The 16,814-nt window shown below is 32.6% G+C and overlaps 1 protein-coding gene across 3 annotated transcripts; it reads right to left on the reverse strand.

Annotated features, from left to right (window-relative positions):
• Nucleotides 1–453: 453 nt before the first annotated feature.
• On the reverse strand, nt 454–16,494 carry LOC146136283 (uncharacterized). 3 transcript variants are annotated; one of them, XM_083395855.1, is made up of 8 exons: nt 15,848–16,494; nt 14,698–14,865; nt 11,884–12,149; nt 5,685–6,043; nt 5,514–5,583; nt 2,975–5,395; nt 1,854–1,947; nt 454–1,675 (listed from the first exon to the last, which is right to left on the reverse strand). In XM_083395855.1, exons 1-7 carry the CDS (start codon nt 15,916–15,918, stop codon nt 1,865–1,867), a joined length of 3,438 nt encoding a protein of 1,145 aa, XP_083251981.1. In that variant the 5' UTR covers nt 15,919–16,494; the 3' UTR covers nt 454–1,675; nt 1,854–1,864. The 3 variants fall into 3 exon arrangements, with proteins under 3 accessions (XP_083251981.1, XP_083251980.1, XP_083251982.1); XM_083395854.1 differs by having other exon boundaries at nt 454–1,947; XM_083395856.1 differs by lacking the exon at nt 11,884–12,149 and having other exon boundaries at nt 454–1,947.
• Between the last annotated feature and the right edge of the window lie 320 nt (nt 16,495–16,814).

Below are 16,814 nucleotides of genomic sequence, written 5' to 3' on the forward strand. Positions count from 1 at the left end.
GCCAGGACCCTTTCCACCTGGATCAGCCCCTGACCGCCAGACATACGAGTGCCATGCAAACAAAAACAGTTTTAAATACTTTAAATAAAACATTTACTTTGTGGGGCACAGATAATGATGTCTATTGGGTGTGTACCTTGGCTTAGAGTAGCGGTTCCAAATCTTTTTAGTTCTGTACCCCTTATAAAACTTAGCTACGGACCCCTGAGTTTACCAAAACTAACAACTTTGGAAAACTATATGCTTGCATAATTTTACTAGTGATCGGTAAACGTTATATATTTTTGTTAGAATAACCAAAAGTTCTAATATATACATTAAATATTACATTTAACAATCTTGTTTTTTATGTGACTTCCATTTCACATTTTCAAAGAGACCTTCCACCGTTCTAATACAGTATCATGTCTAACGCTTTGTACTAATAGGGTCAATATTGACACAAAGTTCTCTATGAAGTTTTACATTGTACAGCAATAGGCATTACCGTAAAATACACAATTAAAACAAAACACTAAATCATCAAATTTGCACAAAAAACTATAACATAAAAATCATAAAGTTTAAAAGTTTTAATTAATACTAAAGTCACAGAGCAAATAGGAAATAATGCTAAAGCATTGAGTAAAACGAGGCAAAAAAAGCGTCATATTGCATTTCATACAGAATAAAAAATATTTATTTTTTTAGTTGAAACTAAAATAAATCAACAGTAACAAAAGCAGCGATTTTATTCCATTTTTTCGATCTGCTACTGAAACTATTCGTTGAATACAATGAAATAAAAAGGTCTTTTGAATATGAAGTGCAATTACAAAATAAAATGTATTAGGCACTTAAATGTGTTAAAGATGTAAATTAAATATATGCATCATTTGTTAAGCAAATTGTTTTAAAAGCATTTCTTTTTACCTTTTAAACTTTTGTAATATATAAATACAAACATGAAGTATTGTTATGTTTGTTATTAGCTGAACTTCCATTGTGGCGAAATCTGATATGTTATCAACACATTGGCAATTATAATAAATTATTATTACAAACTATTAATTCACTGACTAAAGTGGCCGATGCCAGTTAAAGGGTCAAAGTGGATGACACTTACTTTTGGTGCAAAAAGTTAATCATCTGTTTTACAGAGAATTGTATATGTATAACAACAGGAATTGTTAGTATTTTGAAATTATATATCAACATTTGGGGTTTTAAAAGGCCGCTTAAATTCGTCCCAGTTAAAACTCCCTGATCTATTAGAATAATGGCATACCACGCTTTTACAATATATTAACTGCTACATACGTTTGTACATTGATAAGTTACATACTTTATATATGATGGAAAAAATAAGGTATATACTGATTACATGCAGTTTTATCATATTACAAATTATAAAATAACTTTAACATAAGAAAAAATGTTTATTCAGGAGCTGTAGTTTTGCCAATTTCTCAACATATGTTTGTACATTGATGAGTTACATACTTCATATAATATAAATTATAAAATAACTTAAGAAAAAATCTTCATTCAGGAGCTGTAGTTTTGCCAATGTCGCCATACATCAAAAATGTCTTATTTTACCATGAATATTCCAGCACATTTTCTATTGATTCGGTTAATATATGAAGAAAAAATAAACGGCATGTAGTTCTGATAATGGAAATTCCCAGCCAAACTATTGTAAACAAATAAAGCATTGATGAATTAATTAGCAGTACAGTACTGAGAATAACTTAACACAATAACAAAACAAATAAAATAAATTAACCTACTAGGCGAACTAAAAGGTTTGGTATGTAAAAAACAGTCCTCCAAAAAAACGGTCTGTTACTGACATAATATAGAATATATACCATCAATGTAATCATGTGATGTAAACAAAGTTAACTGGAAAGATTCCAGTTTTTCCATTTAGCTTTCCCTCCACCCATTCATTGTTTACCTCCTCTGAAACATTAGAACAGTTGAGTTTATAACTAAATTAACTAAAAGTAATATGAGGAAATACGTTTGCTAAGCCTACCTACAATGCTTCTAGTATAACTCTTTCTATTATAAAATAGTACTTTACCGGAAAATTACCAATATTATCCAGAAACTCTTTTATCCCTAAAACTCTATAGTAAGTTGATATTTCGGGGTAGGTTTTTTCCTGAACACCCCAAACTTCTTAGTTTTATTGTGAAAAAAAAAGTCATTTATCTTAGCGAAACATAAAAAAAGTGTCCCAGACACCATCTGTCTGTTTTTTATTGCTTCATGCATAAAGTTTATTATATGTATTAATTTTTAAGGGCGAAATAACACCAAGGACTGGTGATCCAAGCCCGTATAACTGTAAAGATTCAAAACCGCAGGCTATATATATAACTTTGCATTTACCTTATTTTACTTAACTATTATAAAACAAAGAAAACAAAAATCAATAAAATATACAGTGAGCAATTGCATTTTGGGTCTATTATGGTAATAAGCCACTGGCGAAAGAATAAAACAAGCAGACAGAACCTGGCCCACAGGCCTTAGTTTGATGAACCCTAATTTAGACCAATAAATATAGCCGGGGGTATTTTAACTCTTTAATAAAGGCTTTACTCAGTTTCAGAACGCATAGCCTGCACAATGGATAACTCACAGAGCTCAATATATTGCTTAGCAAATGTGCATATTACTTAAAACAGAAACCGAGGTTTTTTCCCACACAACCAACCGGCTTTAAGAAGAATACCTGTTTAAATTGAAAAAACCCTCTCATCCAACTCTGTTTAATTCTAATATTTTTTGTGTAATTTAGTTTGAAATATAAAGTTTCCTAAATGCAATCCTCGCAAACTAGTTCTAATACTTGTCAAAGGTTAGCAATTTTGATTGCCAATAAAAAAATACTAGATTGGAACTTCATGCACCTTATACCCTGCATATTTATTAAAATTTGAGTTTATAACAATAATACCAAGCTCGACCTAATACTTACTACTAATTTCAATGACATCATCAACTTTGAAGGATAATTCATTGTCATCCTTTCCGACAAAATCATACAGAGCAATTGCAGTACCATACACCGGCAACAAATTTGATTTTTTTGTCAACTTGGGGGGGTTTATTGGTTTGTCTGTTGCACCATTTAAACAGTCAATGGCTTCTTGTTGAAATAATCCATTTCCAATTTTGTTTTCTTGTGGTGGCAATTTTATGTAGTTAGAAGGAAAAATACCTGTAAAATCATTGTGTTTTCCCTCAAACCATTGAGGGTCAATAATTCGAATCAGTTCAATTGTATCTCCCTGCTTAAAGGAAAACCCACTTCTATTTTCCATGAAATCGTACAATGCAACACACGGTAAACTTTGTTTTGGCAGCAAATTTTCAGTTTTTGGTATGTATGGCTTAACAAAGTTAACTGGGAAAATACCAACACTACCATGAATCTCTCCTTTCAACCACATATCTGACACTTTTTCTATGACTTTAATTAATTCACCAGTTTTAAAGTTTAAATCTTCTGAATTGTTGCTTTGGTAGGTAAACACTGCAAATACATAATTTTCTGCAGTTTTGGTTTTGCTGTTGTTGTTGCTGTTTTGATTTGCGGTGCCACTTTGAAATGCTGTAAGCTGTGAGCATTGTTCAATGTCACTGGTGTTTTCTGGTTTTACAAACTTTTTTGGAAATGGCCCCTCCTCACCACTTTCATTGCGACCAAATAAGGTAGAATCATCAATACTTTTTATCACCAAAACCTTTTCTCCAGCTTCTAATGTAAGATGTGTGAAATCAGTCGGTTTATAAGTCATTATTGCTATGCAATGTTGTTCACCCTTAACATATTGCTTCATCTTTTCATCCACTTCAGGTTGAACTTCTTTTAATGGATTACTTTGAGAATTTGATTTCGTTGGAATTGGTATCATTTGATTTGAAAGTAAAGCTGGTGGAGGACGAGCTGGTTTGGGTTTAACAAAAGGTAATAATGGTTGCATGTCAAAAGAATCATCATTGGTGGTGACCACTGAAACTTGTGGTTGTTTCCTAGGTTTGGGAACTGGTGGTTCTGTGGTTGTATTTTCTTTTCTTTGTTGTGAAACTAAACTAGAGGTTGTTTTAATCGCATTAGGTTTCTTTGGGGGTGGTCGTGCTGGTCTAGCCCTTGGTGTTGCTTTATTTTCATTCTCAGGGTAACCCTGTTTTGAATCCAGCTTGAAAAGATTATTTTCATCTGAAGTGTCAACAGCAATTAAATGGTCATCAGACATTTCTTCATAACCATAATCAAAAGTTTTAGATGTTTGAGGACCTTTAACTAAGTTAGGTGACTGCTGGTGTTTTTTTTGTAAAGAAACAGGTAATGCAGGTCTTGGTGGTGGAACTTTTTTTGGCTTTACTCTTTCTTGGTTTGTGTCATGGCTAGCTGAGGTAGGCTTTTCAACATCATCAGATGATGCTTTCTTCTGGAATAACTTTATACCTCTTTCTTTAAAATGAGCACTCTTTCTACGAATTATTTTCATAGCATTTTTGTCCTTTTTTAATTCTCCACTGCTTGATGCCCTTCTGCTCATGTGGGAAGACTGGGGTCTTTGACATTCTGTTCCTTTTAGTAAATTGCCTACAGGCCTTGATGTTGGCAAAGGTGGTGGAATTACAGGAGAAATAATTAATCCTGGTTTGGGGGTTCTTGTTGGTGAGGATATGGGAGATATTTGAGAATTTGGAACATTTTTATGCTGGCTAACAGTTTCATACAGATTTTCAACACTACTTGACGGAGATATAGGGTGGTTAATGTCGGATGAGGGACCTTGTTCAACAGTATCAAGGTTATCCTCCATGAGTAGCCCTCTAGTTGGAATCGGTGGTGGTGTAGTTGCCAGCTGAATGCCAACAGCACACTGCTCAGTTTCGGGCAAAGCTTCTCCCGCAATAGGTATATTAGGCTTTTTAGAAGGCAATGGTTTGCAAGAAGATTGGCAATTTTTTTTATTAACCTGTGCATAAACAGGTTCCTGTTTTTCTCCATTATCATTTAAATTGTGACTTTCTTTGACTTCCGTTAAGGCTTCAATTTCATTGGGTATATGTAAAGCATTCAAACTTAATTGTAGACTGGTTGATTTCTTATTCGGATTTGAAGTGTTTGTATTAAACAAAGAATCTTTACCTACATCAAATCTACTTAAAAAGTTTGACTCTTGGTGCACTGCAACACCAAAAGTGTCCTGTACACCTGTGGAACTTCCAGGTTGCTTATTGTTTAATTCCTGAGAATCACTAGTGTTTGGCAAGCCAGTAGACTTGGGTTGAGTAGCGGGTCTTGGTGGTGGCCTCATCTTTCTATTTGGAGATAAATTCATTGGTTGTGATTCGTGTTTCACTTCCTCTGAATAATGATCCTCTATTAAACACAAAATATATGTTTTTTTAGTTAAATTCCAAGCTGCTGTTTGTTAGTTTTTTTGTAGAAGGAAATAAGTTATTTATGTGCTCAAAATGTACTTTTTTCTGTTGTTTACCTATTTGAAGTTTGCTTGTATTTAAAGTTGAACTAGAACAGCTTGGCATTGGACTCCTTTGTGTTGAAACCTAAAAAAAATCGTGTTCATATTTTAAGATTGTTTTTTATGAAAATCCTAAACCTGTATCGTTTATTATGGACCCTAAATATTAAAGTAAGAAGTACTTACTCTTCGCTTTGTTCTTGGTGTAGGAACTGGATGTTGTTCTTCAGTTAAATTAATGAATTCTAGGACTTCAGTGTTTCTTGAACATTCAAAATTAGTTTCACTAACAGTTTCAATTTCTGATATAACACACTGCACTGGTGACCCCTCACTATTGTTACGATTGGTGTTGCTTTGGTCTGGTAAGGAAACAACCAATGGCTCAACAACTTGTCCACTTATACAGGCAGATTCAGGTGAGTTCCTGTATGAATACTTAGGTTGGGTCTCTGCTTCTGCATCTGGAGTCAATGAAGAATCACAACTGGAAGTCACACTTGTTTCAACAGCAGGAAAAATTCTCCTTTGTTGAGAAACGTGATCTGTCAAAAATAGTATGAAACAAAATCAAATAGAAAGGCTACAAAAAATTGTTGCAAAAGATATCCTACCTATAGTTGTTTATTATATATCAGCATTGGCCATTTTTTATAACAATATGTGCCGCTTTTAATGTTTTTAAAGAAGTAATCAATATTTCATTCATTTTAGCGCATTTTTATTAATTAGTAACAAATCATTGTACTGATTATTGGGAAAAAATCAAATGTACAACAAGCTGTCATTAATTAAAAATTACAAAAAAATTAAAATCACTAGGGATGCCCGATACTTAACATTTTACCCCTATACCGAAGACGTCATTAGTATTCTCATACAAACAAAATAGATTACCTGAAACAGTAAAAGATAAATTTTCCTAGTTTATTAGGCCACAACTTTTGTGTTAAGAAGTTTTATTACTATCAGTTTTTAACCTAATATTTTTTTGAATTTATCTTTCAAGATAGAATTTGCATTGCAAATAGTTGCTAAAACACCCATATTAAGTTGGTATCGGAGTATCGACACTACCACTTGAAATCGGGTATTGGCTCCGATCCCATATTTTTGGACATCCCTGTCACAGAACCTAGAGCAGTGTTTCCAAAAAAAGGTTTTGTCGCATTACAATGCCAGCAAAGCATTGACAAAATTACTTTGTTTTATCATGTCATTTTAAGGTAATGCAGTTGGGTAAGTAATTTTTACAACATAAATGAATATCAAACATATTTTATTTCTAGGGCAAGAAAACACCTATCTGCTTGAATCATAACTTTTCAATGCTATTTACAGGGGTAGATGAAACACTGTAGTAGTATGGTTTCAGTTTACAGGCTGTATTTAAATAAAATAATACCTTATCTTAAATCAACAAATTAATTTGAATTCATTCCCAGTAAAAGCTATTAGCTAACCAAGCTCAGTGACAATCCCAAAGTCCATGTTATCCACTTACATTCAAAACACCAGTAATTTAATTTGAAACCGAAATATTGCTTTAACTCTACTTAAATATGACATGGTAAACTTGATTTTAAATCCTCCATATTTACTCCTATGAGCTTAACTAATATAATAACTTGCACCAGTTAAGTGGACATTGGACTCATGCATTCAATTATACAAATTCATGTAAACCTTATAAACACATTTATTTGTGTGAAATATGTTTGAGCCAAATTAGAAAAAAAATGAATTGTGTATGCATAACATTTTTACTTCTAATAATTTGTCTTACAAGAATATTGTCATATTGTTACACATGTTTCATACTGCCGTTTGTAAACAACAAAATAGTAAGTTACTAGACTACCATTAGATTTGACTTTACAAAAGGAGTACATGTTATTTTATGTTCTATGCAAACCATAAAATTTTTTTCTTGTCCAGTTAAATGTTACAATTTCCGGTAATGTTATTATATCATATATTTTTTTAACTAGCAAATTCAGTTTTTAGGTGCAATTTCAAAACGCAACTGGGCACAATCATACCAATAACTGAATATTTGGCTATGCCCAACTATTAAAATATTCCTGAAAACAGTCACAAAGTTGGCTCATCTAGAAAACAGTTTTATTGTTTAAACAGACCTGAATTTTAATTAAAAACATAATGCTCAACAGGTATGGTTATGTAATAACTACAAGGAAATAATTTGCTAAATCTTTCTAGTCCTGCTGTAACCTTTAAATATCTATGCAGTAATAAATAAACAATGCATTCAGTTTAACTTAGCATACATTAACAGGCATATTACGTCACTTAGCTCTGCTAACTTCCTCATTCAAATGATTCACCTATTGATGGCATATAAGTTAGATACCAACACACTGATAGAAGCCTTTCAAGTTTCAAATCACTATACAAAATTTAAGCGATTAAGTATTTGTTGTTATAAGTTGGTCAACAACTTCCTGGACTTTACACCTTTATGCTAAAGAACAAAGAGAACTAAGATATGGTACTCATGCAAATTTTTAATATAAACCCAAAGTTTAAAAGGATTAAAAATCAACACAGTGTTTACAGTAATATATAATGTATTCACTTGAGGTAAAAAAAAATTTGCTAAAGTTAAAAAAAAAAACAATGTCATCACACCTAAAGTATATATAATTTTTTTTTAATTTCTTTTTCAGGTAAAAAATACATTCTTGGCCTAACCAATAAGCCCTCAAACATTTTAATTTTTTTTTCTCTGAGTTAAGTTATGCTGGTTTAAACAACAGTTGTTAAATTCGTATCTTGAAAAGGTTTGTACGACCATTAGAAACGTTTGTGTAATTCCTATACAACCAAGTTTGTGGCAATGGCCTTTATTCTGTGTTGTGTCATAACATTGATCTATTAAACAAAAAATACCTTACTTTCCTAGCTGTTTTAGATATTTTCTTTTTTTACCCCAATCGATTCTATGGTAACAGGGTAAAAAAAACAGTGTTTTTTATTACCCCAATGTAATTTTTTTTATCCCATAATTTTATTTTGTAATTTTTAGGTTTAAAAAGTAAACTAAATATGCCTAGCCAATATGTACCAATACCAAAGCTACATAATGAGGCTTATTTGTAGACCATGAGCTAAAAACACTAAGGTAGACAACTAACAGGCATATACCTTGGGTAAAATAACCTAACTTTTTAGTTTTATTCAAAAAATGTAAAGCTATACACCAAAATGTATGAATACCAGGGAACATTACTGCCAAAAGAAAGTGAAACATTTGAAGAAATTAATTAGTCATGAATAGGGACTTGAAATTTTATTCTGATACCGATACCCGATATTTTCAACAAAGTGTATCGCAATCCAAATCAATACCACATGAAGGTAATATTATGCTCAAACAGGCAAAATAGATTAAATTGATACTTCTAGGGTTATTCTCTTCAGGTTAATTGATCAAAATTTGCCTTAACAGTAGGAAAGTAATTAGCATGAGATGTTAAACTTCTATAAATTTACCTTAGTAGAAAAAGTAGAAAACTTATTTTTAGTAAACATAACAAGTGGCCCAGAACCTAAACAAGTGCAGATCACAGAGGTAGACTTGAGCAATTATTTTAGACTTGTCCCATAACATAGGGGAAAGATATGAATGTTTTTTATAATGATGAGGATGAAATAAAGGCAACTTAGCAATTTTCTTCATAAAAAATAAGAAAAAGCTAATAATTCCAGGTTGTCCTCGGACTGGCTCACAAATCTAAAAACTCATGTTGTTGAGGTAATTTACTTCTTCTGGGACCTAGAAATACCACTGATGACCAGTGCTAACTGTTGAAAGGCACAATTTTAATTTACCAGGGAGAAATTAGTTGCTAAAAATATTTTAAACAGGTGCAAATTCGGGGTACCATAATGTAATCATAAAAAATGTTTTTTTTTACTCAAATTCTCTTTCCATTAAAGGTATTCATGAAATTTGTGTGTTGTTGCGGCTTTGAAAGAGCATTTTTAGTCTATTTACTTCAAATAAAGTGAAACCTGCTTCTATAAATTATTATAAATGGTCCTAATGTACACTTGCTTTTTTTCTATTTCATCATGGTAAAAAAAAAACAGATTTGTAAAATATATTTTTATTTTATAATAAAATTAAAAATCCTTTATGTGGTTGGAAAGGTAGACCCATAAGCTCAATAAGAATGAAAAATTACACTTCCATTGCGAAAAATAAAAGTTAGGCAGACAAGTTAGCTAAAATTGTTTTTTTTTACCCCGCTTGACTATATGTATTAAATGTCATTTTTGAGCTAACGATTGTATTATTGTTTAAATTTATTTTATTTGCTCCATGTCAATTAAATCTTATTTATTTATTTAAATATTTATGCTGTGTAACTGTAGAAAATGGTGAGTCTCTTCTCTTATTGTCCTTTTATACACATTTCTGGATGGCAGTTAATAATGTTAAAGATTTGGAAGATTATTTTTTATTACAATGTAAATATGTTTTAGTTAATTGTTTTGCAATTAATTGCGGTTACTATAGGCAAGCTCGTAGTGTGACATTCTAAAAGGGGTTGTGTCAAACAAAGATCAAACCTATACAAACAGGGGCTTTAGATGTAGTTTACATACTCCCAGGAAACCGGGTGTAGGGGAAAAAAGGTTCACGTTTTGTGTATTGTAGACGCTCAAAGCGTTGATTATTATTAGGTGTGTGAGGCTATGTAAAACTGCCAATTTGACTTTCAAAAAAGGTTAAAACTTGCCAAAAATTTTTGTCCCTTGTTTCATAAAAGCACAAATGACCATATATTGCTCATATTTTTCCAACTTGAAAATTGAAGTTAATGTAACACAGCAATTCGGTATTTTTCAATTACATATCAGTGAGACAATATTAAAAATACTAAAGGGTATTTAAAAATTAAGTTTATTTGATTTAATTGGCTGAACTGTAACCAGGAGGCATTTCGCATTGGGCACACAACAAACTTGTGCGTGACATATTGATTCTTAAGCTGATTTGACAAACATGTTGTGCATTAATCGTGTTTCAAAACATTATAAATGCACACAAAAAAATTGAGTCTTCCTGTTGCTAGCCTGTTATCATAATATAAAATATGTATAAAAATAGTTGGAACGGGGGATAAATTTTATCGTTTATCTATAAATTAGCAAAACTGTAAATGATATTAGGCTGTTATGGAGTAGTACTTACAGAGACTTAACAGGGAACACACAAAACTACAATTTAAGAGAAGATTTGCTTGAAGCGGAAAATTTTTTTGCAGTTTCAATTTTAAAGTTGGCAAAAACAGAGTTTGTACAGCTGTAGAGGAGTGGTGCCCAATCCATGTGTAGCCTACAACTAACAGGTATACCATATTGTTATGACTAAATATAGCCCATATTGGTCGTAAAAAGTAGCAATTATAGTTTAAAAACTGAGAAACTATTAAAAATTAGTAGCAAAGCTTGCAAATTGCAAAACCGTAAATGGCTTCTTTACTTACTTAATTACAAACCTGTAATTTTAATTAAAGCATGGGACATCAGTCAACAGAATGAACACGAAACGAAACCATAAAAATTATTTGAAAATTTAAATATTGTGTTAGAGCTCACGCCCCCTAAGCACCCTCGGTTGAGTACCAGTGTTCTAGACGAAATGACACTGCCTGTTACAACCATGACAGCCTTACGTTCCTTTTCGAGATTGAGGCTAATTAAAACATTCAACCAAGAGACCTGCGGCGAAGGGTGCTGACTAGCTTTACGCTAATAAATGTGCAACATCGCTAGGGAACAACCATGGTGACAACTAATCTAAAACGCATGATGATGGTGTGGTAGCATTAAAAAAAAACACTGACAGGTTTTCAATGCCAGGTGCAATATTTCCGGTGTAACCTTGCAGCAATCACGGTTTTCGTTTTTGTGAATATTATTATTGACTGAAATTTTAAAAGGGTGTCAAGACACACCCACGATACGCCCCTTGCTATAGGATATATTGTAATTAATTCCCAGGCCAAAACTTAGGACTAAATAATTATAAAAACATACTAGGATTTAATATTATGGTTTCCTTGTTCTAGATTCAAACCGTAATATTTTAGAATCCCTGTGATTCTACTTTGAACATTACTAGTCTCCACTTTAATTGTATATTTATGCAAGAGTTCATCAGGTCATAGGAAGATTTTAAATGTCACTTTTAATGACATCATGATTATCACTTTAATTTCATCATCTCTAACATTTTTTGCAGTTTTCCACCTGAACAATAGTCCTGAAGTTCCGTGTTTTTTTATAGTCCCCATTAATTAAGGCCTGTTGCACAAGACAAAGGATACATATATTTTTTACTTTGTCATACCAGGTGTTGCAGGATCAGTAAACGATGGGTTCCTTGGCAGAGAAGCTTTCATTGCTTCATCATAACTTGGTGGTGCCTCTGGTGGAATGTTGCTTCCTTTAGCACCATCAGCAAAGGCAGGATGCTGACTCATTGGTGCAGCTGATACAATTGTGATGCATGGACGTGCTTTCTGTCTCATACTTTTACTACGTGTGCGCTGTGATTGCTTTCTATGCACCTGTTCGCGAACAGCACGTGGTGAAGGCCTGTCACCATCACTCCCTCTGCATTAATGTTTTAAATTTAGAATAAATAAATTTAAGCCGAAAAAATCAAAGTCATTTTCGGCTAATTTGTAAATTGTAAAGAGTAATTTGTAAATTGTAAATTGTAACCTTAAAGGTAAATGCGCAAATTTTTTTGTGATGTAACAAATACATAAGGGAATGCCAGAGTACACTTGTGAAACCTGCAGATTTAAGAGATGCCACACATTTTGCACATAACAGAGATCTGCATACCGCTTGAAATACTGGTATTTACAATCCAATTCACTAGGAAATGTTTGCTGATTGCTAAGTCACACAGTATGCATAGCATGCCTTTAAACTAAAAAAATTGCTTTGGCACCAGGCAATATGTCTTCGCAAGTTTTGAAAAATTCTGGTAGAATATATATAGTGTATTTTTCATTGCATAATTCCATTCAAAACTTCTTTTGTGGCGTCACATTTTTACCGCGTCCCTTAAACAAAATTATGGGACCCATCCCTACTTAGATCCTTTTGTTTATTGTAAAATCAAGTCAATAGATCTAGAAAGTTTGACAAGAGTGTTGGCATTTACTCAAGAAGTCCTTCAGTGTGAATATAAAAATCGCTAAATGTAGCCTACACAATATTATTAGTGTGTAACATTTATAATAAAACTAGCTGAGCAAAGGTACTTATGTAAGTGCAGAAAAAACAGGGTGATATTCATCCCTGCCCATTTAAAAGGTGTGGCTCTTTGCATTTAGCCAAGTAACCAATACAGCTCTTGGTCTCTTACTGGTTGGCCACCCCTGTTCAATACGCTGAAAATGGCGATTATGATAAGCTTAGGATTGTTTAAAATCGTCTGTTTAACGATAGAAAAATGCAACACTTCATTGACACATTCATGTCCGATTGTCACATGATTTCTATTGCATGCAAAACCCTAGGTAATTGCGGTGTTAGAACAGCCCCTGTGACATATCAATCACAAACTACACTTTGTTGTCCGCAAAATTAACGATGCCTTTCAACAAATATGATGATTGCAGTTTGATTTCGCTGACTGTATGAAGCATGGCTTCAATGTCCTATAATCAGTAAATTATTCAGCTGAAACTGTGCAAAAAAATACAAAGATTGCTTTTTACTGCAGTTATGGTAAGATGACCAATGACCATCTATTATCAGTTTAGCAGGAAGCTATAGTTTGCCAAAGTTTTAATCAATCTCCTCTGCGGGAAATGTTTTTAGATAATTCATCATGAAGTAAGACAGAAGTACCTAGGTCATCAATATAAAATAAAGCACTTATTAGCGATATTAACTATTCTTTGGATATTATACAGGAGTTCATATAAAAAATCGAGGATAAATCAATTTGGTTTAAAATGCATGTTAATGTAACTTACACGCCTGTTTTCTACATTGTTGAAAAGTGTGTCTGTTTCATCAATAAAATATTTTTTCGTTATCAGGTCTGTTTGAGATTACTTGAGTCGGTAACAGGCAAACTGCTAAATGAAACAACGTTAAAGAGAGGTGAATTGGCAAGATAAGCACGGTCTGTTTTCAATGCCAGGTGCAATGTTGCCGTTGTAACTTCACAACAATCACGGTTTTAGTTTTATGATCTACATTTACTTTCAAATTAGGGTGTCAAGACTCCTAGAAACCCCCCAAGCTACACCTCTGTATAGCACAGACAAAAACATAGTAAAACTGGATGAAAGTGCATTTACTAAGTTAAAATGGACAAACAATATAGTTTAGGGGTAGATAGAAAGGCCTGTTGCCCCCTGGATTCACCCGTTTAAATGTCATATATACAATTGAAAAGTGATTTTTTTAAGGTAAACAGGAATACTTAAGTTCTGGCATTCAAACTAAAACTGCAAACACACAATAAATTATGACCGAATTTTAGTATTTTTTAAATAATAAAGAATCTAGATTTTTCGCACTGCCTTTACCCACAAAACACTTCTGTAGGTTTTTTCAGGAAGGCACAACAAACATAATTCTGGACAAATGTAGTATGGAATGTTTACACATATCAACAACATATACAGGAGGTTGACTGTGTGAAAACAACCAGAAAGGTATTTTTAACTCGCGAGATCAACATTCAAAATAAATGTATTTTTTTTTTTTAAATAAAATATTTTTTTCCACTAATTTTTTGGCTAATTTTTTAGCCGCATAGCCAAATGGTCATACTGCTTGAAGCTAAAAGTTGATGTGATTCTTGAATAATTCATAACTAAAACACAGATTTTAGAATGTTCAGTTGAGACTAGGGTGCCCATTACTGGAAATTTTAATCCGATATCCAATATTTTGGCAAACACTAACGCAATCGGATCAGATAAAAAGTGACGTTATTCTGATGGTTACTTACAAACATATATACCTTAATAATTAGAAAGGAAAGTTAAAAGAAAAGTAAAAAAACACATAAATTGTAACTTCTTAATCACAGGATTTATTTTATATAAATGTCACTCACATTAGCATTCATTAAACATATTTTTTTTTTTTAAATAATGGCAATATTGTACAAAACAAATTTTTTTACCGTCTTGTGTGATTGTTAATAGGCTCTGGGTTTTCAGTGTTGTAAGCCGCATTGTTGGAAATGTTGTGGTAATCTGGTAGATTTCCTTGATTAGTAGTTCTTGTTGACAATATCTGAGAGGAAGATGTTGGAGACGAGTTCAACTCTTCAAGTGACATCCGTGATGACCTACGCAAATATTAAAAATAACATCTAACTAAATAAAATGTTAGTAAAATGATATTTTTTATTAGTGCCCTAGAATGTTAGGCAAGTTGATGCAAATTGATTTTATAAGAAATCCTGTGTATAGAGTCTGTTATCACACTTTATTTTTGTTCAATTTTTATGCAGGTTAGTCTCTTTTTATTTAGGTGGTTCATAATTTAGCCAAAAATTTTCGTAAGTTTCACTGTGAAAAGTTTTTGCCCATAGACCTAACCCAGTGGTTAGATTCAGTCGGTTCGCACCTCTCAAAATTTTATGAGATCAGCGAGCCGGTTAGTTTTGCTGGTTACTGTCAATTAATTTTTTTATCTGATACAGTGATTTGTAAAATCCAAGTAGCTCACATGTTTTTTTTCAAAATGTACAATGGTCAACTTCGCGTTACCTCATAATATAAAAATAAAACATGCATCTCAATTTCCCGTACATAACACTGTAGTGGGGTGCATATTTGACTCCATGGTTTATTGGTATGATAATAAAAACATTTATATTATCAAGGGTAAAACAAGGATTATATCGGGATAAATTACCCAATATAAGCAGTATAATTTGAATTTTTTTGCTGTTCAGGAAATATAATCTAATATGATTAAATCATAAGTACACTATTCATAAAAATGCTCATAATGCTATAGAATTTGAAGCAGAGATCTTGGGTGTACAGCACCAAATTTTTAGGTGTGCAATCAAGCTTTTATGCACACCTGAAGTTCGAAAATCTAGCACAAATCAACATTTTTTTTAATTAAGGTGTGCAAGTTACTAATTTAAGTGTGCACACAAATTGATTTTACAAAAGCAACAAAGGAGATTCTGTGTTTGTGAACATGAAAGTGTGAACCAAAAACTTGAACCAACAAAATAAGGATAAAAACTTACATAACATTCTGCAGGAGATAGTTTATTAGTTTGTCCATGTATGTATATAGATTATGGTTACCTGTTATGATTTCCATAGGGTAGATTAGGTCGCGGTGGGCGACTGGGTTTTCTCTTGGTACTGAATGACATTCCAAATTTTTTGAAAGAAATCTTTGCTCATAAGTTCATGTTCAAACATACATAATTGTATCTACAAGTTTCTGTTTTAAAAATCAGTGGAAAGCTTCGGTAGGTAGGACAAGTGTTTGTTGAAAGCAGAATTGTCATTAATCTTGGAGTTTAACACAGCGTCACCAAAGGGGCCCTGGACCAGATCCGTCCCGTCAGATGATTTAGACCCGTCCGCCGCATATTTCCTTAATAAAAATAAATTACAGTTAAAATGTGATCAAATTTTAAACTTTATAATTTATTAGGCTCACTACATTTTTTTGCATAGCTTTTTTATTTTTTGCGTATAACGATAATTGGCGCTGGTCTAGAATCCTACCACAATTATAAAATCAACACACAGCATTTGGGTTATGGTGCGAGTTAGCGCTTAGTTGTGGGTGGGTCAAGTGTTATTATATTCATTATTTAATAATAATACTCGACCCACCCTAACCCGAAACGCTAACCCGTACCCTAACCCAAATAATGTGCGTGGCGCCCGATAATTAACTTAAAAATATCATATTCGGGCCGCGAAGTTCAGGTCTTGCAGTTATCAGGCCCTTAATAAAAAAAATTGGTGACCCCTGTTTTAACACATCATAAACTATTTATTTAATAATTAAAATATATATTTAAAAAATAGATTTACACTATACAAGGGATTGGGTACCTTATTATATTTTCACTAGTTACATTTATTAAAGTTACATAAACATATCGACCCTAAAAAATATTTGACAAGAAAACTGGTAGCGACAGTGGTGGTTAACCATTGTGATTACTAATTTTAGTCTTTGAAACGCCATAGAAATATTAAGTTTTGGAACCCGATGTCGTGCATTCTTAAAATGTTGCTTAAATTTTCAGTT

This window comes from Ascidiella aspersa, chromosome 8 (genome assembly GCF_963924565.1).
Source record: "Ascidiella aspersa chromosome 8, kaAscAspe10.2, whole genome shotgun sequence".
NCBI classification, from domain to species: domain Eukaryota; kingdom Metazoa; phylum Chordata; class Ascidiacea; order Phlebobranchia; family Ascidiidae; genus Ascidiella; species Ascidiella aspersa.

What these genes read in the sequence shown, in the direction of transcription:
- LOC146136283 (XM_083395855.1), bottom strand. Translation starts at nt 15,918, where the DNA reads ATGTCATTCAGTACCAAGAGAAAACCCAGTCGCCCACCGCGACCTAAT. An exon ending in TACAAGCAAACTTCAAATAG is followed by an intron (nt 5,396 to 5,513) that starts GTAAACAACAGA and finishes TGTGTTTAATAG; the next exon opens with AGGATCATTATTCAGAGGAA. An exon ending in TGATGTCATTGAAATTAGTA is followed by an intron (nt 1,948 to 2,974) that starts GTAAGTATTAGG and finishes CTAATGTTTCAG; the next exon opens with AGGAGGTAAACAATGAATGG.